This window comes from Euprymna scolopes, chromosome 33 (genome assembly GCF_053919585.1).
Source record: "Euprymna scolopes isolate OS-2025 chromosome 33, ASM5391958v1, whole genome shotgun sequence".
NCBI classification, from domain to species: Eukaryota; Metazoa; Mollusca; class Cephalopoda; order Sepiida; family Sepiolidae; genus Euprymna; species Euprymna scolopes.
The window spans coordinates 59,322,796-59,350,487 of record NC_136514.1 but is presented as its reverse complement, the minus strand read 5'-3'; the positions used below and the strand labels follow the sequence as shown (position 1 = coordinate 59,350,487).

Here is a 27,692-nt window from a genome sequence, read left to right as displayed (position 1 = left end):
AATTTTGACCCATTTTTGAACCCTTAAAAACTATTTTAACCGATTAAAGACCCATAAAAAAAGGTCCATAAAAATTCAATCATTTGAGGCTCTGTGACTTTTAGTTTTGGCGGAAATGGAATTTTAAAATATGGAGGAAATGGAATTTTAAAATATGGAGGAAATGGAATTTTAAAATATAGCCTTTTATATATATATACAGAAAAAAAAAGAGAGCTACTATCGCTGAACTGAATAAGAGTAAAATCAATGAGGAATTCATAATATAAACATTTTTTACACTAAATTAGCCCTTTTGCATTTGTATGTTTTTGTCTCCCTTTTTATATATTTCTTTTCTCTTTTTTTATGGCTTTCAAATTGTAAACTACTTTGGCTATGGTTTGTTCAGTACATCAGAAACCTTTGAGCCAATATAGATCCCTAGCTATAAAAACACTGACATTCTATGCAACTCTGGTGGATTTTTAAACAAAATTATTTTTTTTTCTCTCCTAACTTTTCAATTGCATCAAATTAGAAAAAGCAAATGCAACTTACCGAACTTGTGACTCCAAGAATTGCATATGTCTGTAGAGGGAGATGTAAGAAGGAGATAAAATGCCGACAGATTTCATCCGGGCGCCACGTTCAATCTCACTTTCCACTGGCATATTTTCAAAACAGGCAAGGCCATAAAGTGAATCTTTCTTAAAATAACTGAAAAAAAAAAAAAAAAAAATTTAGTATAACTCTTATGGACAAAAATGGAGGATTTATATTGTTCTCATCTTGAATGTTATTCTCAATTTTGTTTTTAAATCTTTGATTCACTACAAACAAGGCACGAATTACAATTGAGATATAAGAGGCTACTGTGAATTATGAGCCACACCTACAGGGGCATATTAATTGGAGAGTTGTGCAGTGAAGTGTTTGTTCACATTACATTTAAATTTCTTCATGTTAACATTTAGGCAGATGCAACAAGCAACCAAGTGTGTCTTGTCAAAGTTGGGGAAACTGTACAGAATTTTGAATAGAACCCTTTATTCAATCCAGCCATAAACAAATAAAAATCTTCAGAAATACTGAGCCTGTACCGAGGATTAAAGTTTCAATTTCCTTACTTACTTAGAACTGATTACTACTGAACATTTATATTTATTGCATGATACAATGAATGTGAAATATGAGTCTTAAAGACTGGTTCAGATCTGATGATATTAAAGTTTAAATTGAGACAGTATAGAGAGATGTGTAGAGAACAGGAGACTTTGATGGTATGACCACATAAACACAATGCATGAGAGATGAAGAACAGTTGAGATAGCAAGTTCTGTTCATAGAGGAAAGCCAAGAAAAACATGGGAGAAAGTGATAAAATTGAACTTAGAAAGGGTTGGTTGGTTGTTTTACGACATATCAACCCTTTTCAGGTTATTTAATGCCGAATCCAAAGATTTTGGAGAAAAATTTTTTAATAGAATATTTGTTATTTTCAAGTCGGTTTCTATTTAACCCATAGTTGGGACCCTAACAGGTACTACCACTCCGGGTAGAGTGGGCCTGGGAGCAATGGCAATTAAAGGGTGGTTCCACACTCCCCAAAGCCCGCAAGCTGGGGCCTCACCACTCGATATAGTTTAAGGTCATATCCAGGACCCTTAGAAAGGGAGATAAATAGCAACCTGGCTGTAGATAAGTTGGTTGGAAGTCAATTTTTTAAAGTCGTCCAAAACATGCCACATGCCAGCATGAAAATGGATATGAAGACAGGTATGATGATAATGACTCTGGACAAAACATGAAACCACTTGATGTAAAGAGCTAAAGAGAAGAAAGTATTCACAACAAGATCACCTTTTAACCTGATTTAAGACTGATAAATTCAAAGGCAAAATATATCATCATATTCTGTTTAACGTCTGTTTTACAAGCTACAATGCATTGGACAGCTTTAAAAATTTTAACTTTCAATGTAATTTATCTCTCAGATCCATTTTTATCACTTCATCCCAAGTTTTACTTAGCCTTCCCCTATGAACTGAATCTGTTATTTTAACTATTTTACACTAGCAGTTCAGTTCGGCTTTGCTCAGGCCCTATGTACTGTTCATAACTTTATGTGTATATGTATATACATACATTAAAAAGTTTGACTCATGTTCAGGTAACGTAAATCTAAAATTTCAAGTTTTTGGACCCAAAATTGATGGAGGAGTTTGGAAGAGTCTGCAATGGTTCAACTTTGACTCCTTGGCAGCCAAATTGTCGCCAAAAAACTGATTAAAACGCTTGCTGCATGTCTGAATACACTTTATGTATAATTTCAAATGTTTAGACACAAAATTGGCTGAATAGTTTGCTAGATATCACAAAGGTCAAATCTTTTGAACTTTGACTCCTTGGCAGCTAAATTTTCACCCCAAAAACTGATTAAAAAGCTTGCCCTATGTCTAAATACATTTTATATAAAATTTCAAATGTTTAGACCAGAAATTGGCAGAGTAATTTGGTAGAGACCACAGAGGTCAAATTATTTTTAACTTTGACCCCAATTTTGTCTCCTTAATATTTATTGTTTTGGGCTCAAATCCAATTAAAAAGTCTGATCCATTCGTTCAATGTGACCATATCATCAGTTTACTCTCCTGCACACATATCCCTGTACTATCCAGATTTAATCTCTCTCTGAGATCAGAACTAAGCCTGCATATATTACTAATATAACATCGTAAGATTCTCATTATTTCTCTCTATATAATGCATATTACCAACTCTCATTGACCAGGTTTTTTTTTTTTTTTTTTTTTTTTTTTTAATTCAATTTTCACCCCAAACAAGGCACAGTGCCACTTTGAAGCAGGGGGCTACTATTAGGGAATTAATTAGCGGGGTCATTATGAAGGGAGAAGAGTAGAAAGATGTTTGTTAACATTACACTTGAACTTCTGCATATCATTGCAGTTGGGAAAGCAGAATCCCGGAAGGGAGTTCCAAAGACCCGCAGTTCTGGGGAAGAAACTATTGGAGTAAAAGGCTTTCTTGCACCTAGGGATCTCCACTGTAAAGGGATGAGACTTAGTAGCTTGTCGGGTTTGTCGGGGGTAGTTACGTCGGGGAGGTACAAGTGTTTGCAGTTCGTCAGAGCATTCACCATTAAAGTATTATTTTACTCCCATACATCATCACACTGCATACACATGCCTGAGAAATTCTTCCCTTTGATGACAGTGGTAACACTCTACTGTTGACAGTGGTAACACTCTACTGATAGTAATTCTTTGAACTTACTCCATTCACTCCTAATTCTGTTATCACATCAGCAACAGTCCACCCAATGTTGTCACAAAAGATAAAGTTTCTAGACAACTTCAATAGCTTTGCTATCCAGATACATTACATCAGAATCCTCATCAATCTCCGTGTGACATAGTTAATGCATCGGACTCTTTGCTCTATCTGAACAGGGGAACTTTCCTCTACAATCACTGATTATCATTTTTGTTTCAGTAACTTTCAGATCTTTACTTTTCATAACATTTCTCTGAGTCTACAGAATTAAATAAATCTTGTGAATATTCAATGTGCCATATTCATCAATTCAGCCACAGTCAGCTTCCAGTTACAAAGAATGAAATTCAAAACCACCTGGCGAGTTTCACTTGAAACTAATCAGCTCTCAGTCTCTAGACATTAAAACTGACTTTCCAGGAAATCTAGAAACTTCTGTAGACATAAATTTCACAAAATTTAAAGTGAATTGCTTTCCCCACATGTGGCCCTACTTTGGAGAAGCATTTACTTTTCCAAAGCGAAAAACTATATTTTCGGTGGCCTCTCTCCTCATCCAAATAATTTTCTCATTATGAACTTTCATATACATAATACTAAACATATCCCTTGATGCAGGTAAACAATATAGTATTAGACTGAATGATCTCTCAATTGTGAAGCACAAATAAAATGTAAATAAGAAAATGGGAGTCAAGTTTAATAGCTTTTTGTTTTCTAATTACATAGCTGTAGGAATAGTCATAGCGGCTGGTGTATGACTTATTTCCAACTGTTCTTTCTGGTATATGTTCTTAGGACATGCTGCTACATTCGATTTAATATAAGCAAAAAAATGGAAAGGAAAATTCAAAAGGCATATATGTTTATTTCATTTATGTTGGAAAAACATATTGTTTGAGTGACATCAAATATGGTGTCAGAAGCAGAATTGGAATGATGAATGTACCCTTAGAAAAAAAAAAGTTTTTTTCTGCTTTTTTCATTAAATAAGGCTACGATATTGAGATAAATACACACATTTTTTAAAAATAATTTGGTGATTGTCCAGAATTTTTCCTATATTAAAAAAAAAAACAGAAAAATTTTTATGATGTACACGCCATAAAGATCATATTCCAAAAATAATGTAAATTGATCAAGTAGTTATATTTTTATAAAGAAAATCATTTTTAAGCAATTAATAAGAACTCATAGCCATTACAAGTTTGCATTATTCTGGAGTTATCTATCCTTGTTTAAAACGGCGATACGAGAAAACTTGATAATGATTTTCTTACTAATAAAAAAAAATCTTTTTTAAATACTTTGTGATTTCTGGAATATATTTTTGCTCCCTCACAAGTACATCACATAGATCTTTTATTTTTGTTTTTTTAATATAGAGGAAATTCTAAAGAAGAACCAAAAATTTAAAAAAAATTGCCAAAGTACAAGAGACATTCTAAAAGTAATGCCTCCTATTTTTTTTTATTCTATACAAATGAATCAGAGGAAATTGAAAACTGCATTATTATGATGACTGAACATATGCATTTATGTTTCATCTCTCTGTTACAGATACTGACAGTATGGGACTCTTATGAAAGTAACCACTGTCATGAACATGTGTCAGAAGCAGAGATGCCTCATTGAATTCCTTCCTGGAGAAAAAAATTGAACTGATCAACATTCACCGGCGCCTGTTGAACATCTATGAAGATGATGCAGTTGATATCAGCATAGTTAGAAGATGGGTTTGCCAATTTCAGAGTGGCTACAGAAATGTGAGTAACAAAATGTGCTTCAGACTTTTACGATCGAGTCATCAAAAGAGACTGGCAAAGGTGCATTGAGAATGGTGGTGACTATGTAGAAAAATAAATTCTGGAGTACAAATGGTTGCTTGCGTTAATGATACCAATCCCATCTATGTAGCATTTTAAGATTTTAGTTTTTTAGTTTAAAAAATAGGAAGTGTTACTTATGGAACCACCCTTGTAAGTTTTTGATTTGGGGGAATATTTTTCTGATGAATCATTATCCTAGAAGATTCAAGATATAGCCGAAAACCTTGACTGTCTAGACAATTATAAAATGGCCATTAAAATGAATCTGCTTGTGAAAATGAAGAAATCATCATAGGAATCTACATTATTTTATTCTGTTTTTATAAATTTAATATTTTACAAATAAAAATAGAAAACAAAAAAACAATGCAAATTATAGGTGTTATCTTAGCTTAAAATGTGGATATTTCTGACGATCACTCTACAAAGTAGTTTTGTAAAAAAAAAAAAAAAAAAAAAAAATATATATATATTGCTTGATATAAAAAAGGTTTGTAAAACATTGTCAAAAATGAATCTGTTTCCTATAAAATTTTTTTCAGCCCAAACAAGACAGTGTCACTTTGATGTAGGCGGTTACTATCAGGGACAGTAGTTGCAGGGATACTATTTAGGGAGTCGAGCAGCAACATTACATTTGAACTTCTGCATGTCAATACAGTTGTGAAAACATGGACCTGGAAGGGAGTTCCAGAATTTAGCAGTTCTGGGGAAGAAACTATTAGAGTAGAAGGCCTTCTTACATCTAAGGATCTCTAGTGTAGGGGTGGGACTTGTAGAGTTTGTCGGAGGTATCTACGTCGAGGGAGTACAAGGGCTTGTAGTTCGTCAGAGCATCCACCATTAAAATACTTGTAAAACAGGCAGAGGCATGCAACATTTCATCGATGGGACAGTGGTTGAAGCTTGGATGACAGTTCAAGACCTATCAGGTTGGCGACTCTCTTTTAAACCCTGTCCAGGAGTGAGAGACTAATAGCAGATGCACCAGCTCATATGTGACAACAATACTCCATACATAGGTGAATGGTGGCCTTGTAGAGATACAGGATACTTTCAGGGGTAAGTAACTTTCTAACACGGTAGCGAGAGCCCACCTTCCTCGTAGCAGCCCTGGCAATACTCTCAATGTATCTGTTCCAGCTCATGTTCCCTGTGAATGTTAAGCCAAGGAGTTTGAAAGACGTACTCTCAGGTAATGTATCTTTTGCCATAGCTATTGCTGGTTGAGAAGGTTTCTTGTAATTATTGAAGGAGACAAGCTTAGTCCTGGCAGCATTGAATGTGACCATTTTTGTCCCCATTCCACTACAGATTGGAGGTTTTCCTCTAGTATTTTTGCCATTTCCTTAGATATGTTTATTTGTTTTCCCTCATGTCTATTACAGAGTATGGTGTCATCAGCAAATATACCCATCTCAGAGACAATATTATCAGAGAGGTCATTTATGAATATTAGGAATAATAAAGATTCAAGGATAGACTCCTGAAGTAGATAAAGAAATCATTGGAGTCTGATCTTTTTTTATCGTCTTTTTATAAATGCTCTGAAATTATAAATTAATATTTATTGTACTTAGTGAAGGTCTGACTACAAAAAATAAAATAAATATACAGGTATACACATACATCTATACACATATTATAGTGATGTCATCATTTTAAATGTTTGTTCTGACAACAGAATTTCAAAATAGTTGGATACTTACACAAAATCTCTCATTAATGTATGAGAGCCACTGGCAATAGCCTTGAATTCAACACCATCTAAGTCAGTTTCTTCTGGAAGACACCATTCCATCATGTTACCTAGAAGAAGAATATAATTGTAAGGATAAGGAAAACTAAAAGAATGTATAAGGTTTTGTTTTGCGCGCGCATGCGCACACACACACATGCGCACACACACACGTGTTAAGTTATGAGATTCTGTATAACATGGGTGTGTGTGAATCGTGTATATATTTATGAATTCTATTATTGTCTAGTGTATGATTGTATGCGTGTGTGTATACATGTGACCTGTGACTGTCTAGCTGGAGTTTGTTGTGGATGTATGTACATTTAAATACAGTTCATGACAGGACTAGAATATATATAAATACCTTTCCAATACAAAAGAAGAATAAGATTTATTTGAGGTTTCAACAGCTGGTTAATCGGGAACATATCTGATCCATTTTTGATCTTGTTTAATGGAAAAGCTTCAATAGAAATTTTTCCCAAGAAAAAAAAGAGCCTTAGGCTTTATTTACAGCGACATTTTATTCCAGAGTGATTTTTTCCCCTTTTGGAAAGTTGCAACGCTGATTCTGACGATCGTCATTTCTAACTTTCTCTACTAGGAGGCATCACGATCTGTAGACCATCTCTGTCTCTCTCTAACTAACTCTAACTAATTTCCATGTCTCTCAAAAAGACAGCCTCCCACTCTAAATGATGCCATTAGTATATGTCACAAAGATAATCACATGTCATTATTTCTAAGTTGTCAACTAAATTATGACAACATTTTTAATTTAACTTTCCTAAATTAATGTAAATAAATATTTATTCTATATCTTGATTATTCTAAAATATATTTTAGCTGACAAAACTTTTGGGCTTGAATAATCATAATGATCATCGAACAGCTACCTTTCAGTGTTACCCAGTCAATATCTAATATTTAGAAGTATAAGAAAACATATATATATATATATATATATATATGTCATAAATTATATTTCAAACTGTAACAAATATTAAGCTCAGTGAAAGTGAATTTCCAGACCATTAGTTTTCATTTCAAAAGCCAAACGATAGAATCAATTCATAAACTTTTATTATTTTTTTCATTGTTTCTTCTAATTTTTTTTTTTTTTTTAGGCAAGTGCCTATAATGAAAATTTAATTAAAAAAAAAAATTATAACAAAATAAAAAAACTTATAAAAATTGTGTGAATCAATTCCATCTTTTGGCATTTGGAATGAAAACTAAGGATATATATATATAATTTTATTTAAAAACTATACATTACAGTGTTTGTTGGGGACATTTTTTTGTTTAACAAGAGATTCACCACTTATCAAGGTTCAAAGGCCACTCAATCAGTGTACAATGGTTACTGAGAGAACAGTGTAGTAATCCTTAGTGGTGAAAATTAGATAAAATTTAATTATTTAAGGGGACAGCTCAACAAAAACTTGTTTACATTGTACTTGAAGACGACCATATTGTAGTCGGTTGGAAAGTAAGCCAACACAATAGAGTTCCACAGGTGGGCAGTTCTAGCAAAGAAGCTTTGTTCACAGAATTTGCATTTAGATTTAGGCACAGATAGAGAGTGGGAAAAATTGTTAATAGTGGTTGTAGCGAGATGAGTGCTTTTTGTGAAAGTTTGCAGCAGGGGATTATATATTGAAGCTCTAACAAGTACTTGCCATTAAAATAAGAATAGGGCAAAGATATGGCTCGCAACGTCTCCTGTTGAAAGGTTGCAGAGAAGAGAAAACAGCACAATCTACTAGGTTTTGAAGCTGGTTTTGAACTCTGTCAAAGGCAGGATAGGGTGCTCTGAGCAGCTCCTTCCAAGATGTGGCAACTACTCCATATTATGCTGTATTTGGCTCTTATACAGGTAAAGCATTATATCGGGAGTGAGATTTCTTTCTGGAGCAGTAGAACTTTTTTCCAGCAATTTTAGTAATAGATTTAATGTAAGACTTTCATTTTAAGCTAGGGGTGAAGGTCAGACCCAGAAGCTTGTCAAATCAGGGAGCTTCTTTGAGACAAGAGCCATTAATATCAATTGGGGCCAAGTGGGGATCAGAGTGTTTATGGTAAAAATATAAAAGCTTGGTTTTGGATGTGCTAAAATTAACTAGCCAACTTTTGCCCCATGTGCTCAAGTCGGAGGAGTGAGAGATCTTGGTCATTGCTGGTCTTTGAAGTGTTGCCATGGATGGTAGTGTCATCTTCATTTATGTCAACGAATGAACTTAGAATGTGATTTGAGAGATCAGTGATGAAGATAAGGAAGAGAGTTTTTTTTTGTTTTTTTTATACAGGAATCACCACTTATCAAGGCCCGGATGTCACTCAAGGATAAGGGTTAATGAGTATACATTAATCAATGTGATTATAGGATAGTAAACATAAGTAGTGGGAATTTTGTAAATTGGATTACTTAGGGGGACGGTTCATCAAGAACTTGTTTACATTGGACTCGAAGACAATCAGATTGTAGTCAGCTGGAAAGCAGGCAATCGGTTCCACAGGCATGCAGTTCTAAGAAAGAAGCTTTGTTCATAGAATTTACATTTAGGTTTAGGCACAGATAAAGAGTGTGGGAAATTATTGATAGTGGTTTTGGCTAGACGAGTGTTTTTCATGAAAGTTTGGCAAGGGAGAACCATAGATTGAAGCTCAGATGAGCACTTGCCATGAAAATAACGATAAAGCAGAGACAGGCTCGCACCATTTCTTGTGTGGGAAAGAGGTTGCAGGGAAGAGAAAAGGGCATCCCTCACTAGGCTACGATCGGTGTAGCATTACCTACCCTTTACTACACTTATATGCATATAAGTATCAGGGCACATTTACCACCCAAATTATCTCCCCTTTTATACTGGTAGAGGGTGTTATATATAAAATGGAATGCACAAAGCACACATACACTATACACATGCACTTTATGGTATGTAAGATATTTTTCCTTAACTGACGCACACTTTATTGTACACGATTTCAAAGCAAATGAGTTAGTGAGTTATCAAGGAATAAACATTTTTTTACCTACATTATTGTTTTCATGTTGTTTCTTTGTTTCATTCCTAAATTCTTATTGCATTAAAACATGTATAAGGAAGAAATGCTTTCCAACCCTTCGCTAACTCCTCAGTGTTGATTTGACGGAACAAGCATGCAAACCTTCACTGTGACAATGCATACTTGGTTATTTTCACTCACTCTCCCATTTCAGCAAAAGAGCCACTCCAAAAATGATCAGCAAATGATTTGTACAGCCTGAGACAAATAAAGATGCCAGACTTTGGACTGGCAACTATAAAAACTGCCAGAGTTGCAAAATTCACCAGCATACCAAGTATGCTTCCATTGTAACATTTGGCATCCTCAGCATATGGTGCTATCATTTGCACATAGTGTTGGATCCTTACCATTTTACCAGAATTACTGCCATTTTGCCCGTTGGTCCACTACAACCCTGTTAAAGGACATCTCGGCACAATAGCAAAAACCATCCTGAAGAAATATCATTAATCTCAAAAGTTAGTTGGTCTTTTACTTCTATTGTTTTAAAAAGCAACAAGATTCCACCTTCTGTTCTCTCAGCCTCAGAGAGGTTGTGTTCTCATGTTCTCTATGTTTTTGGCTACAAAGGAAGTTTCACTGAACCATGCATCAGTTTAGGTGAAAAGAGAGGCAGGTCATATCTACTCTCATAACCATTCATAGAAAGAGGTAAATGCTTAATCTGTTTCTAAAAACGCAATGCTTTCAAGTATGTGTAGAAAAAATGAATAGTTACATATAACCAAAATCATCATGACTATTTGTTAAAATGTTTTTGACTCCTAATGGCGTCCAATGATTTTGACAATCGTTTTTATAACTACAAGTTATAATAACCAACCAATCAGAAGCTTCCAAGGTTACTATAAAAATTGTAGAATTTTGGATTCAATCAGTTCGCTGGCGTCTCTGTCACGAACCTGCATTTGATTCTTCGCCGCCATCTTTGTTACTAGGAATTACTTAACACTCAAGATCAGACCTGCACTGATTCTTCACCGCCATCTTTGTTCAATATAATGTCTCAACACTTAACACTAATAACAATACACAGTTGGATAAATTCAACCTCATTCGAGACATCATACTTATATGAATGATTTTGTACTTTCCCTGCACCATCAAATATTGGACGAATATCGCAAAAAGTGGTATTACCAGTTATTTGATTCAGTTGCAAGAGAGAAATAATGCATTTATTCTGCTTCCTGCAACCATAATGATAGGTTTTTGGCCTGAAAAGGTTTGGCTATTTTTAGCTTTGACCAAAACATGTCTGCAAATATAATTCTCCTTGATTTTGTTTCTTGTGGGAATTTGATCAATTTGACTATTTTTAATTTTGGCATTCATCGAGATATATCTACAGTGGTAAATTATGTTCTCTTTATGTCAGTAACAATACCAGATAATTTGGTAATTTCATATATGTATATTATTCATTAATCTAAAAAGTTAGTTGGTCTTTTGCTTCTGCTGTTTTAAAAAGCAACAAGAGTTCGCCTTCTGTTCTTTAGCCTCAGTGGAGATTGTGTTCTCAGAGCAGTGTTCTATGTTTTTGGCCACAAAGAAAGTTTCACTGGACCATGTATCAGTTTAGGTGGAAAGAGAGGCAGGTCGCATGTACTCTCATGACCATTCATAGGAAGTGGTAAATGGTTAATTTGTTTCCGAAAACGCAATGCTTTCAAGTGTGTGAAGGATATTCCAGCCCATATCATCCAGCCCTCACACCACCACCCTCAGATTTTTTTTTTCCTATGAAAAATCATAAAATTTAGGTAAAAACTAAGAGAAATCTGCATTTTCAGCTATATTTGAATAAAGGAACCCATTTTTTCAGAGGGTTGATTTTGGTCCAGAAATAAGAAATTGGAGCACCGCAACACCATATTTTGGAACCCATACGTTTTAGAAAATTTGCAATTTTGGGGCTATAAATCCTCTTGAGCCTAAATTTCACCCAGTTTCTGTTCCTTTGGACGGGACATATTTTTAGAAGTGAGTATTTGTAATGTGTGTGGTGTGGAGAGTTTATATACATATATATATATATATGTGCATATTATCATTATTATAATTGACATTGTGTACAAAGAGCCGCTCAGGAAGGTAGCATGGAATAAGTAACCAAGATCTAAATTTAAATTTTGTTCTGTTATGGTTTTTGCCGATTAGAGGAAATATATTGTAGAAATCATTTCATTGTTTAGAGTTTATGAAGAGTGTAGATTCAAGAAGTCTTTGTTGTGGCTTGTTTAAATGAATTTAATTAAATAAAATGATAAAAATTGAAAGAGTGATTCTGTTGCAAAACATGAGAGAAGTGCATTTAGAGAATTGTTTTTTTTATATCTCTTCTAAGTTTAGTAAGTCTTTTTTTTTTCATATTGCATTTCACTTATGTAAATATTTGGGGGGCAGTCATTGCATAGTACAGTCTGCATTGTATGTTGATAAACTCATCAATGTTTTAGGTTTTACCTCTTATTTCCCTTTGTATACACATATATACTATTATAGTCACGGTGTGTGTGTGTGGTGAGAATTCCTTCCTCATAGGTTCCAAAACGGCTGAGCCTATCTTTTTTAAATTTCACACAAAGCTAATTCATATTTAATTTATATTTATATCTAAGAATTAAGAATAATAATTTATATTTATATAAACAGTGTTCTTAGATTTTCTTTGTATAGAAATTCAGTATTGAAAATCTGAAAAATCTGATCTTAAAAATAGCTTTTCTCTCTTATAGATAAAAAGAATACAGAATATTTTATGTTACACTAGCCAAGGGAGATAATACAATTTTAGTGAATCATTTCTTCTTAAAAAAACAAACAGATTTATTATAATCTGGAGACATAGCTTAGTGGTAGAGCATTCGACTACAGATTGAATGATCCCCTGTTCAAGCCCGGGTGTACCTCACCATTTTATTTTAATTTTTTTCTTATTAATGAGTTCAATTTACAATAAAAGAAGAGGTACCATTTAAAATTGCTGCAAATCATTTCTTCATTTGCATATTTTAAAACTAAACATTAATCAAAAGTTACTTTTCTAGAGCATTCATCATCAAGCCCAAATATCAGCTGTGTGATATTGTAAACAAGCCCAGACGGAAATATATCGTTCAAAGTTAAAACTTTTGTCAAAAGATAAGAAATAAGTGACGCTGTGGATATAAAAACAATTTTTAAAATATAATAATAATTAAATAAAACAAAAAAAAGATTATCGCACATCTCCTACCAACAGTGAACTGGTACGACTCAGAGTGAAGCTATGATGCTTTTTAAACAAAAAATGACTATACATAAAAGATGAAGAAACAACTGATGAGACAAAACAAGCTAGGAAAATATGCTGTGCTATAGGGGACCAAGGGTTAAGATGCCCAAATGCAAGTGGCCTCACGGGTTAACAAACGAGGTCACTCGAGCACCTATGGAACTTGAAAGCCAGTTTAGAGGGAATATCAATTTTAGGATCTACAGACTTCACCTTATGCAATATTGTCAGAAGTCAAACGAATCATTAGACAACTTCATTATAAGAGGCAGAACATTAGCACACAAATGTGAATTCATAGATGAGGAACTGAGTGAAAGACTTAGCTCATCATATTTTCAACATCATATGACGCTTTCCGGAACAAGCTCTATAGCAAACCAAAAGGTCACAGTATAACCAACATACTGACTGAAGTTTGGAAGTATGAAGCCCTTACTGGATCTTCAATAGCATTCGCTATAGTCAGTGTGGTGCTGAATGCAATGGTTTAGCACATACTGTAACCAGTGGCTTATAGTCCGTGATAATGGAAAAAAAAAAAACTTTCCTATAGAGGTAGGTATGATATTATAAGAGAACAACAAAATTGCCACCATTATTTCTAGGTCATCATGTATGGGTACTAAATGAACTCAGCATTGCATGGCACCCTGGAACCATCGTCAAGAATGATGAAGGACCTAGAGTCACTCAATGGAACTAAACTCCATTGCAATTGCATTCATTTTCAGTGACAAATAAATGTTCACTTTGATATCCCTGAATCTGACACCATACAGATCAAGGGAGATTGATGTTGGGGATGAAATCACCAAAACTACATGTTTTGAAAAAGCTAAACTGATCATTTCAACAGTCTTACAAATAATATTCAACTTCATCCAAGAACTTCTTGTCACATGCTTGGCAAATGGCAATGGCACTTAAATCTGCTATTCAATGGTACGAATGAATATTGCAGAGATGTATGTGCCAGTAAAATGCTGAATGACAGGGAACTGATTGGCGGCCCTGGATATGTAGTACAAATCGACGAAAGTCTGCTTTTCAAAAAGAAAAACCATGTTGGGAGTTGGGTCATTGGGTACGTGTATCAGAATTTGGGGGAAATTTTTGTCATCCCTAACAGAAAACTGCGAATAAAATATAAAAAAACTCTAATTTCTCTTTTTAAAGTGGGTTGTTTATTTTCTGTATGGAATATACTTCCAAAATAAACTATTAAAGTTGTTTAAAAAATAATGCAAACATTATTTTTTTATTTTTTAAAAAACAGTGTTTACAAAGTGCCGGTGCGTGTTCAGACATTTTTTTACGTATGAAATCAATTGAATTTTACGAGTGAAATTTTCTTCAATTTTTAAACTTTAAAAATCTATCAAAATTTTTTTATTGGTTCAATTTTTACAATATTTTCAGGGTCAATGTGAAATTTTATGCTCTTTCCAATAAACCGAATATAATATTTTAGACAAACGTTTTATTTTAAAATTACCCCACCTCCATTTTGAATTGTCTATTAAAATTTAATGGTGATGACAATTTTTTCTATTTCATTCAATGTTTTCTTTTTTTAGATATTTAAAAAAAAAATTCACTCGATAAAGTAGAAATAAAATATAATAATCAAAACCTTGTGTATTTCATTAAGAGAATTAAAAAAAAAAAAAAAAAAAAAAAAAAAAAAAAAATCGGTCGACTGGGTTTTTTGCTTAACGGCAAAAACTTATAAGTGAATGTGTGCTTTTTTTTCACCTACGGAGGCCCAAAAATACTAATTTTGGTTAACAGCACGCAATAAAAAGACAGATTAATTATGGCGTTTATAAGTCATTGTAAGATAATCGCCAAAAAATCAGTGATTTGTCTCCCTTTATTTGAACAGTAAAAAAATTTGAGTTCGCGTTTTGTTTTTGGAATCCTTGTTTAAAAAAGTATTTTATTTGAAAAGGACATGGAATATAGGTATAAATATGGATAAATTCTTAACAATGAACAATGGAATTACACAGTGAATAGAATTTTTTATAGGTAAGTCATTTTTTGGAATTTATATATATTTTTTTATAATCGAAGTAAAATTTCATTGGTTTTATTTAAATCTTTTTTAAAGAAAACCGATTTTAAAAAAAAAAAAAGCAAATATTGCATAATTTGCTATTAAACTTGTTATTTTTTTTAAATTTGATCTTTGCTCCTTTAATTGAAAAATAAATTAGGGTTTGAATTACATTTTTCAAGTAGTTATAAGCTTCGAAAGATAGTAAGTTGATTTATTCAAGTTCATATACGGCATTTTTAATGGCCGCTTCTGATACACCTAATTGGGTTTTATGATCAAACCCAAAAACAAAACAAAACAAAAAAAAAAGGGGGATTTTTACAGCAAATCCCAAATCACTCAGCCACAACACTGGAACGTGTTATTTCGGAATGTGTCATTGCTGACTCTTCCTACCGACCAGTGGAGGAGCTATTCAAATTTGGGAAATCGAGGCTACGTGCATGGGACCGTCAACCATTCCAAAAATTTTGTGGACCTCATGTGTTTGCACTAACAATATTGAGGCTTACTGATCTCACATTAGAAGAAAATTAAAGTACACATCGGGATCAGCGGGCGATATGAAATGGTGTCGTGTCGACGAGGCCATATATCGAGAGGCATCTTCTATATATATAAAAGCGAAAATGTATGTTCGCTTTTTGTGTATGTACAAGAAAGACTTTTTTCAAAGAAGCGGTCAGTCGCCTAACAACTTTTTAAAACTTTTTATATCACATGTAAATCATAATATCTCAGATTTAACAATGGAGCTCGACTGTCTATTTAATTTGCTCGACTTCGGGAAGATAAATATTCAGCAGTTTTCGCTCACCACATGTAGGTTAGGCCTTTTCCTACAATGTTTCTCCCTACCCCCAACGTCTTGGGGGGAAAAAAAAAAAGCATTCCCGCACTAAATGAAATCCTACCCCGCAGTCAAAAGTTGACCTCATTCATTAAAACGTGCACCTGCTAATTTAAGTAATTAAATAAATTCAAACGTGTTTCCGTTAGCATCTCGCGCTGGCGCAATGGTTAACGTCGCACGTTTTTTTTTTTTTTTTTCACACTTTAATTTACAACTTTGCCTCAAGGGTTCGGGTTCGATCCTCATACTTACCTACCAAAACATTCTTTTATTTGTTTTAACCCCCCCCCCCCGGAGTTTTGATTTACCCAAAACCACACACACCTCCAAACACCCGGGCAACGCCGGGTACCCCTCGCTAGTACAATATGAAAAGCGAAAAAGGACTTGAAATTTTCGAAATATTTCTACAGCATGTTCGCAAAATTTATAGCAAATAAAACCCCCAAAAAACTCAATGTTCATAAAAACAAAAAAGTTTTTAAACGACAAAAAAAAATTACTTTTCATAAAAAGTAAATTAAAGAAAAAACTAATTTTTCATTGGAAAATTGTAAAATAAAAAATTTTCTAAATTACAAATGCGGTTCATGTCATTTTTATTTTCTATTCTTTCTTGTTACTTTCTTTTGATTTTCCCGCGTATCGATTTACCAGGACATTGTAACTAAAAAAAAAATGAGCACCCCTTTCAAATGTTTAAATATCGATTTTTTTTTTTTCTTTTAAGAATCTGGTATATTAATGTCCAATCGATAATAATCCACTGAAAAAAAATAGAAAAAAAAAAAAAAAAAAAAAAAAAAAACAGAAAAAAATAGTAGGGGGGGGGGATTCTCGTTCAGGTCCGTTAATCAAAATATACATCTTTACAATACATTTTTTGTGAAAACTTGGTCGAATAAAATGAAAATGTAAAAATAACATGTTTATATAGATCAGCCCCTATGGCTGCGAATATTGACTCTGTAAAATCCGGTAAATAGTTACAAAAACAGCCGGGAAGATGGTTACACAAAATTAAAGTTAGGTTCCTGAAATGGAAAACGAAAAAAATATATACTGATATATTTACATGATTGCAGTTTTAATTTTATTTTTATTTATTTTGTAAAAATCCTATTTGTATTTTGTGTTGCCATAACTCGTTATCGGATTTTATCGAGCCAATATGGACAGCCATGGGGGTTGATATATATAAGCACACCAAACAAATTAAGAAAAAAAAAAAAAAAAAAGAAAACAAGTGGGGATAATAAGGATACCTGAGCAATCTACCAAATAGAATTAAACGAAATATATTTGAAATAATAAATTTGTGATTCTTAATTCTTAAATAAGTAAACATTATTCTAATTTTGATCACGTGTTTTAGTTTTGTAATCCGTATTTATAAGAAAGAAATATGGTTGCCATTTTTTTAAATATGGACAGAAATGGGAGGGGGAGGGGTAAATGTTTTACATTGAATGAAAGAAAAATAATGAAATTAGAAAATAGAATTGAACATTGAAAAAAAAAAAAAAGGTGGAATTTAAAATGTAACAAAACAGGTTGAGGTACTATTTGCCCCCACGCTGTCAATGAGAAATTTAAGATTTTATTTTTTTATTATCTTGAACTTTTCAGCTTTAACATAGCATATTTTGAAGCAACATTTATCATAAACAAGTTGACTTTAGTTTTATAACAATCCGGTCCAATTAATAAAATAATGACCAAACAATATCGTAATAATTTAAATATTACCATGTTGCTTATGGTCATTAAATTATTAATTGAAAGCTAAAAATGTTCACTTATTTTCTTGCGATTACTCTTATACCTAAAAATACATGGATATTTTTAATAAATAAAATAGTTAATATTTTATGGTAAGGGTTTAAATTACTATAGCGTAAAATAATCACACACTTCATGGCCCAAAACAGCCTTTGATCACCCAATACGTGACCACCTACAATTAGGCGGAACGAGTAACAATTTTTTTTTTTTTTTTTTTTTGTATTTCCAAAATGGCTGCCATAAAAAAAAAAAATCAGAACGTATTCTCGTATTGTCCCCCTGCACCGAATTTTTTCTTTACTAAATATTCTGCTTATCTTTCTGGTAAAAGAAAAAACAGAGCAGGAGGAGGCATTTAAAACTACCTTTAACCCTAAGTCCGGTCGACAATACAAGCTAATAACTTAAAAATATACTTGAATTTCTAAAAAAATAAAAAATAAAATTAAATTAAATTAAAAAATTATTGGCAGTCATTTTGGAAATATAAAAAATTAGTTACCAGTTCTGTCCTATGCTGCGTGACCAAGAGCCGAGTTGTTTTTCTCGCTAACTTTATATAATGATTTGAACCTCCAATCTAAAGGGCTTTTTTTTTTCAGGTATTTGCAGAATGTTGACATAATCGCACGAAAATATAGAATCGCAATTTATTTTTCCACTGAGAACGTAAAAAAAAGGTTTAAAGAAAAAAAAAGGTTTAAAAAGAAAAAAGAAGGTTTAAAAAGAAAAAAGAAAAGGATTAAAATGCCTATCATCGTTTTTTCTAGTATCTTCTTCTTATATCTTCTATAATATAAATCTCACCTGTCTGTTTAAATGTATGTATGTATGTTTGTATATCTCACAAAAACTTTCGACAGATTTTCACAAGATCGGTATCTTGTTGAAGCTCGATGTCTCGGATGACAAATATCGAAATATTGGCCAACAACATTAATTCCTTCACCCTCAACTGGACAGTTTATTACAAGGAGGGGTCGATTTTTTGCGAGCCATTGTATTGGTTGGATTGACTTTGCCTAATTTTAACGTTCCCAACTTCCGGTAGTGTCATGGAGTAGCGGTAAGACGTCAGATTTTCTTTCACTTTATTTCTGCCTTCGTGTCACAGGTTCGAGCCTGCTTGCCTACTACCACTTTTTTTTTGCTCAACACATCTACAAACACCCGGGCAACGCCGGGCACCCAGACTAGTTTTATATAAATAGCATTCGATGAAACGAAAAATATGAGAACGTTTTGTTTTTTAATAATTTTTTTTCAACAAGATTTATTTTTATATATTTCCCATTCACACAAAATAATTACATCAGATGAATTGAATAATGTAATTCATTTAAGCAAATAAATTAAAACCGTTGTTTCTTTAATTATTTTATAACTAGCAAGACCTGTTAACCAGTGTTGTCTGGTGTTAGTATGCCTCCCAACCCCTCGCTTACAAAATTAAAGTACTTCTGTTGTTGTAGTCCAACTAGGAACCTCCTCACATTTAGAATGGCTTTCAGGATGGACACCACCAACCTCCCTATGTTAAGAACGGTTTTCAAAATAAATGCCCCTTTTTGTGAATGGGGGAGTAGTTGGTCATTTTATGTATTTTTGACAGACATATATTTCACAGCAAATTAATTAGATTTGTGGAAGTATTTGCGTTTAAAAGTACCTAAATTACACTCAGGTATATTTCATCTATATATACAAAAGGCAAAAGCAGCACGCATTTTTGTATGTTTTTTTGGGAGGGTTCTCGGGGGGGGGGTTACTATCACTTAGAACTTCTTATATACCGTGTAGATCATAATATGTATGAATTGCAAACATGCATCGTGGCTAGATTTATTTACAGCGACTTCTACAAAATTATTGCTTTTTCGGCTTCTCACGTGTTGATTCGGCTTTTTCGTATAAAAGCGAAACTGCTGTGAAACTAAGGCGCTGTTCTCGGCCCATGGGCCGGGAGCGTCCAGAAAGCGATGGATGTTTGGTCAATGTTGGTTTTCACCGTCATATCAAACAATTGCTTTCATTTGGACACTCCCCTAATAAAGGGGGAGCTAGTTGGGGAAACAACAAAACCAAACAAAGTTGGGTAAAAAAAAACAAACCCAAAAGAACTATCCCGTAGTAAAATTAAGTGCGGAATTAAATTCCGCACACACCTGCCACTTGTGCGGTTATGAACGTTTCATTCATTGTAGCAGTTGTTTGACCTCATTAAACACGCACATGTCAAATCACTTTTTAAGGATTTTATTTCACACATTCTTACTTCTCTGCCATCATAGTGTGGTGGTAAGTCCTCAGCCTATTAACTTCAAGGATTCAGGTTCGAGCTTACCTTGCTACCAAAACTTTTTTTTCTTTTACACCTCCAAACACCCCGGCAATGCTGGGTACCCTCGCAAGCCTATAATATAAATCTCACCTGTCTGTTTAAATGTATGTATGTATGCCTCACAAAAACTTTTGACAGAGGCGACAAATTTTCACAAGATTGGTATCATTTTGAAGCTTGACCCTTTGGACGACAAATATTGAAAAATTGGCCAAAAACATTAATTCCTTCACCCTCAACTAGGCACTTTTCTACAGGGAGGTTTTCTCAGATATTTTTGAAAGTCATTGCCTCTTTTCGATTGTCTAGCCTTAATTTAAATCTATGTCACTTCCGGTTTGGCAATGGGAGCAACAGTTAACACATCACCTTTTTTTTCCACTTTCTTTTCCTTCTCCGCTGCATGGGTTTGAGCCTGCCTGCCTACTAGAACTTTTTTTTTTTTCAATTTTCCTTTTTTTTCACACACCTCCACTTTCTTTTCCACCTTCGTGTCATGGGTTTGAACCTGCCTGCTTATTACAACTTCTATTTTTTTGCTCAATACACACCTACAAACATTCGAGCAATGGTGGGCACCCAGACTAGTCTATATATATAAAAGGCAAAAGTGATGCACACGTTTTGTATGTCCAAGAAGGGGAGGGGGGTCACGTTACTATTTTTTAGAACTTTTTATTTACTCCCTAGATCATAATATCTACGATTTGTTTACGCCCTAGATCATAATATCTACGATTTATTTACTCCCTAGATCATAATATCTACGATTTATTTACTCCCTAGATCATAATATCTACGATTTATTTACTCCCTAGATCATAATATCTACGATTTATTTACTCCCTAGATCATAATATCTACGATTTATTTACTCCTTAGATCATAATATCTACAATTTGTTTACTCCTTAGATCATAATATCTACAATTTGTGAACAGACGTCATCTCTACATTTATTTTGATCGACTTTTATAAAATTCCCTCTATTTCGTCCTTTCATGTTTATTTGCCTTTTCCATATAAATAAAGTGAAACTAAATTGAAGCAAAAGCAACCGCTTCTTGGCCTTCGTGGCTAGGCCATCTAGAAGGCAATTCCCTTTGATCAATGTGGGGAAAACTCTTCATATCAGACAATTGCTATTCATTTGGACACTGCCAGAGTTCACACTTTTTGGGAGGAGCTAGTTTTCCCTCACATTATAAACGACCTTGTGGGGAAACAAATAAATACCACAATAAAAAGCGAAAGCTTAACTGGTTCCAGGCCAGGTTTAAAAGTCTTTTCATTTCTGCGCCAACGCCTATGATTCTTAACTTAATTTCCAACTCAATAAATTCACTGTCCTCTTTGGCATAATGGTTAGCGAGAATGACTAATTACTGTACATTCTCGAGTTCGATCCCACCTCTCTCTATCTTTTTTTAAAATTTTTTTTTTATTTCGTCTTTGAGCCAATATCCTCCATCTGGGCTAAAGTTAATTACCAACTCTTTTTTTCACGAACCGTTCGTTTAATGGTGGAAGAAGCGAATAGCAGAATTTTAGAATGTCTGAGCCACCAATCAGATAGGCTGGATTTCAGTAAGGGAGAAATTATTATCTATAATTAGGAATATGTGAAAGTTATGGGAAGTGCATGTGTCGAATAATAAGTTAAAAGCAGTTATAACTCAGTAGAGTAGGAATATGTAGGAATGGTATCGGTGTCAAGTGGGAGCGGTGGAAGTACAGGAAAGGGAGAGAGGGAAATAGGAACTACTTCCTCTGAAGATGGTGAGATTTTGTTTACAATTTTTTAGTATTTTGTTTTGGCTAGGGAGTAGGAAGAGAGTTCCACAACTTTGCAGTTCTTGGAAAGAAGCTACTGGAATAGGTAGCTGTATTACAATGAAGTATTAAAACAAGAATTCTGGCAACCATCTTTGGAGTGGTAATTACAGAATCAAGAGTCTGATCAATTGTTGAAGGAAAATCCAGAAGAACAGCACTAGAATCATCGATAGAAGAATTGTCAGCAAAAAGACAAACAAAGAGATAAGCCTTATCCTTAGAAGATGAAATAACCTGGAGATCATTAAAAAAGAAGAGGAATGCCAGACTTGCCACTATTAATAATAAAAGCTTTTGAGATAAGATAGAGTTATGAATCCTTTGAGAATAGCTAGACTGAGCCTCAGAAATTGCTCTCTTGCAGGCATTGCTAGTTTTTCTGTAAACCTCAGAACCATCCTGATGATACTGATTAAAGTAATGATTACAATGGGCAATGGCAGAAACACAAACAGATTAAAACCAGGGAGGAGAATGAGGTTTAGTTTGAAACTGACGATGAGGAATGAATGTGTCAATTCCAACAAAAAGCCAGTCAGTAACTTCCTTAGCAGCAGCATCCGGGGACATACCAAAAATAGAACCCTGCGGAACATCAGAAACGAAGTTGTAAACAAAGAGGCCAATCAGCAGATGCTTGAATGAGTTCCAATGTTTGGTTCCTCCTGGAAAACATTCACAACAAGAACTCGCTTTGCTATCACACAAAAAACTTTGCTTTTTCACTGGTTGTCATGTTTATTTTGGCGTGTGCACTCAAAAAACAAACATTGCAATTAGAGAAAACAATATAGAATAAAGGTCTTAATATAAAAACTAATTTTCGGTGACAATTTTAAATGTGATATTCATTCAAAACTGACCCGAATACTCTAAAAATCAACTTTTTAGAGGTAAGTCTTTAATTGACACTTTAGTGCAGTTTGACTAAATTATTTTTAAAGCATTTATTTACTTTAAAGCAAAAGTAGTGTCAAGTCTGTTGAATTAGAACGAAAAAAATGGCGGTTTTGTGATAGCCATTTGGAACATCAGTAATCGTTCAAAAATAAAAAATTAAACCAAATATTGTTAGAACATTACATTTTCGCACGATTTGTGAGATTTATCTTTTTTTCTTCTTTTTTTTTAAACATATTTAATTTCTAGAGTGAAGTTCAAGGGTGTACTCAGCTTCGATTAGATGGAAGGAGATATAAGTAAAATTACATTACGTAAATATATATTTCGGTAAATTTATGGTTTTCAGCAACATTCGATGTTTTCCAGGAATTTGCATTCATTTCTCTTTCAAGCCATAAACTCTATTAACTTCCTTTTTTTTTTTCCTATAATTTTTCAAATTAAAAAAATAAATATAGATATTTATGTAGAATATGAACGGTGCTATCTTTTAGATAAGATTTCCAGACTTACATCAAGTTCTGAACGTCTTTGTCGATATTCTCCATCAACTGATCTGATCTGATATGTAAAAGTCACTTCTGTTAATGTTTACCAGTTTTAAAATATTCGTTTACGTATTTTAAAATTGGTAAACATGAATCAGAAGTGATTTTTTTTCCAGAGTAATCATATGTATCAGATCAGCTGACAGAGAATGTCAACAAAAACGGGCGGAACTTGATGAAAGCCAATTTTCAAGTTAGATTCAAATTTTACGATATCTTTTGTTAGGTGAAAGTATAGAATAGTTTTACAAAAATCCCTCCACTCTCATGTTAAGAATGGGTTTCTTTTGAGCACAGTCTGCATAAGAAAAAAAAGTCGTATTTTCTTTTTATGAGTGTTCGGGTGAACGAAGACCTCACGATAATGCCCCCCCCCCTCTTTATCAAGATGAAACATATGTACACCGTGGGTAAGGTAGTTTAAGAATAGATACGGTTGGAGGAGGGGATCTATCTCCAAAATTCTGAGAGGAGATTATGAACAGGCAGGAACTACAAAGCAACCTTCTTATAATCATTCGCAAATAGTTGTTTCGTTGTTTCCCGACTTATCAGAGTGGCTAGACATAGTGAGCTCATCAACTCCGAGATTCGAAAATCGGACGTTAGGCCACTACCATCTGGTCTTCAATATCAAATATTTTCAGCTAATTAATCTGCTACTGTTTTCTAGTTTAGACAAGTTTTTATTAACTATCTTTACGATACTGATAACCAATTCTTTTTTTCTTTTTGGTACTTCTACAGTTTATCGCCGAGAATGGAGACGCCATTTTTTTCGGGCACTTGTCATGAGAATGAGAAATCAGTATTTTAAACTATGTCCGAAGTATTAATTACTTCCGGAAAGAACTATGAAAAAAGTAAATAAAGAAAGTGAAAGGGAATATATATCCGTAATTGTTTAATTGGAAATGTTTCGATTTAAGTAATGGGGAACTTTTCATGAAACATATATATATATATATATTATTATTATAAAAACAGAAAATAAAAATGACATATTCATAATTATTTAAACTAGGCGAGCGAGCGCCGTTTGAAAACCACAACATTGTATAAAAAAATCTATCAAAATATAATTGTAAAGACATTTATTTGAAAAGTCTGCGTAAGAAAATATAATTTAAATAAAGCAATTTTGTAGATGTTTTGTTATTTATTTCCTACTTCGGTCATAGTTTAAAAAACTGATTTCTCCCTCTGATTTTCACAACAGGTGCCTGAAAAAGATTTTCGGCGATAAACAATAGAAGTACCCTTTTTTACGGAAAGTGTCATATTAACACAAAGTAGAGTATTTTATAAAGACGGAAACTGTGGAACAACCTAATAAAAATCTGTTTAGTCATTAAAGGTAGTTTTATGTTGTTTTCGTTAAATATTATTAAATGAAGAATCATTTCCATTAAAAATCCAGTTAGTATTATGCTTCTAAAATTGAGAAAAACACGCTTGAAAGGTGTCAATGAATGTAAGAAGCAGAAGCAAAAGAAAATGGCCAACGAATTTGAACTGATGTCGTGTTTATCTAACAACGAAACTCGAATTTTAACTTGGAATGACTCCCCATTTAATAATATAAATTATATTTAACGAAAACAACAACATAAAACTATTTTTAATATCTAAACATTTTTATTGCGTTCTTCCATGGCCGCGATCTTTACAAATTACTATATAATATACAACTGTTTTTACACATTGTTTTTAACCTTTTGAAATATTGTAAATTTAAAGTACCTATTTACAATGCCTCCCCACGGGACAGATAGACACAAGGATCGTTTTTTAACGTGGAGAAAGTAGCTAACACGTGATCATGTCTTAAATCCGGCATCTCATCGTCCATAAATGAAAATATCGCACCGTTCGAACTACTAATACCCTGCTGGAAGATGATTGAGAGAGTCAATCGAAAATACTCTCAAAAAAAATATGTAAAAACAATAATATTTTTTTAATTAAAGAAAAGGAAACACATACGGAATCTACATACAATTCGACAGAAATACGCAATGGATCATCCGAAAAATCAAGTACATAAAAAATATATAATGATGAATAAAAAAAATTAATTAAGCAAAACATTCCATGCTTTAACAAGGACAATTGTCTAAATGGAAATATGTTGCCTAAACACACACACACGTGTGTGTGTGTGTGTGTGTGTGTGTGTCTTACAGAAGATGAGAACACCTGTACCTGTACCGTACATTAATAATTGTACTTTTTTTTTCTAAATAATTGAGTACTTTGGTGGGATTCTGACTCCCACTAACTTAATATATATATAATTGATTAACTCCAAGATCAAAATGAAGTTCTAATACTACACTTCAATTTTTTTGTTCTCAGTTAGTGGAGGAGAAATCCTTCACGACTGAGACAATTTTTTTTTCCTTTCTCCACATTAAAAAACAACCTTGGTGTCCAACTTTGCCCTCGTGAGGAGGCAAAGTAAATAGGAACTTCAAGAATATTGTTAGCATGAAGTAAAAAAAAAACAAAAAAAAAACAATTTTTATTACAAGTTCTCAATACATAAAGAAAATTATATTTTTAAAATTAAAAGAAAAATGAGTTCTGACAAGACATGAAAATGTTGAAACGTTGATCGATCCGGGTAGACTCCTTACAATGTTTATATAAATTTACGGTACTAGTGCAAGTGCACTTATTGATCCGTGCTGACTGATGAAATAATAACGTTATTATTTAAAAAGCCATTCTTAACATGGGGAGGGGAGGGTGTTTTGTACCTATTCTATACTTTAACCTTACAATTGAATTAAAAAAAAACGTATAAAACTTTAATTTAACTTGGAAAAACGATTTTAAAAATAGCGCGGATCAGTAAGTGCACTAGCACCAAGTTTATTTATGTGTGTGTCTTTTATATATATATATATATGAGAGAGGGAGAGAGAGAGACATATTATGGTTCTTACTGTTCTTCGGGATATGCTACATCCTATAAAAGTATTTTCACAATCAAAACAAACAAAAAAGATGAACTAATTTTGCAATGAGCCAGGACGTTTCTCTTAATAATTCCCGACAGGGTAGAAAGGAAATTTAAATAACACAACAAACCTGATCGTGAATCGAAAGTGACAACGAAGATAGCCACGATATTGTCGGGTGCCAGGGTGGTCAGTGGACTACCGGTAAGACTGATCCTGGTATCGTTGCCATTACTGTATGCGAGGTTGCCACTTTCGTAAAGATAGTGGATCTTTTGTCGCGGGTCGTCAATGGCATTCGGCCCGACATTTCGCAGGAGAGGAGTGTTGTCCTCGTCGTCGGCCATTGCTGTTTATCGATCGACAAGCTACACTTCCGCCCACGTGACTTTCTTTGACGGAGGGGGTGGGGGATGGAAGAGTAGATGAGAAAAGAGAGAGTGAACTAATGGAAAAGACGAAGTATGGGGCGAATGGAAAGGAAGAGGGAAAGGTGCTAATGTGAAAGAGGAAAGAGAAAGAGGTAAACGGGAGGAGGAGGAGGAGGAGGAGGAGAGATAATTATAAGGATGGAGGAAAGTGAAATAATGAGTAGGAAGAGATATAATGAAGAGAAAGGATAGAGCGCAAATGGAAGAGAGGTGATGATGAGGAGGAGGAGGGGAAAAAGCGTTTAAAATAAAAAGAGGGAGATTATGAGAGAAGAAGGGGAGAAGAACCCAATCGGGAAAACGAAGAGGAAGAAGTTAATGAGCGAAGAAGGGAAAGAGAGTTAATGAAGAGGAGGAGGAAGGGGAAGAGATAATCGGGAGGATGAAGGAGAGGGAGATAAGGGGTAGGAGGAGAGATATAAGGACGTAAAGAGAGAAAGATACCGTGCATATAGAAGTATGGGGGGATGGAGCTTATAATAAAAAGAGGGAGAGCGAGATTATAATAGAAGGAATCTAATGGAAGAAGGGAAGGAAGACCCTTTATTACAGAGGGTCGTGGAAAGACCCAACCGGGCAAAAGGAGGAGGAGGAGAGAATTAATGGGCAAAGAAGGGAGAAGAGCTTAATATGGAGGAGGAGGAACAGAAGGATGATGACGAGAGTTGATTGGACAAGAAGAAGAAGAAGAAGAAGAAGAAGAAGAAGTGGAAACATTTTAGCGCTTTACCCACATATGCACCTGTCGGTCCTTTGGTATGCCGTGCGA

General features: G+C 33.8%; 1 protein-coding gene across 1 annotated transcript in view; it reads right to left on the bottom strand.

Moving 5' to 3' along the window:
* The window catches only part of LOC145258249 (DENN domain-containing protein 11-like), an 80,061-nt gene extending 53,127 nt beyond the window's left edge, over positions 1–26,934 (bottom strand). The window contains exons 1-3 of the mRNA XM_080116224.1: positions 26,623–26,934; positions 6,815–6,914; positions 541–699 (exon numbers count right to left, since the gene is read on the bottom strand). Coding sequence (XP_079972350.1) covers positions 541–699; positions 6,815–6,914; positions 26,623–26,839 — 476 coding nt within the window. The 5' untranslated portion in view covers positions 26,840–26,934. The remainder of the gene's footprint in view (positions 1–540; positions 700–6,814; positions 6,915–26,622) is intronic.
* Positions 26,935–27,692: the final 758 nt, after the last annotated feature.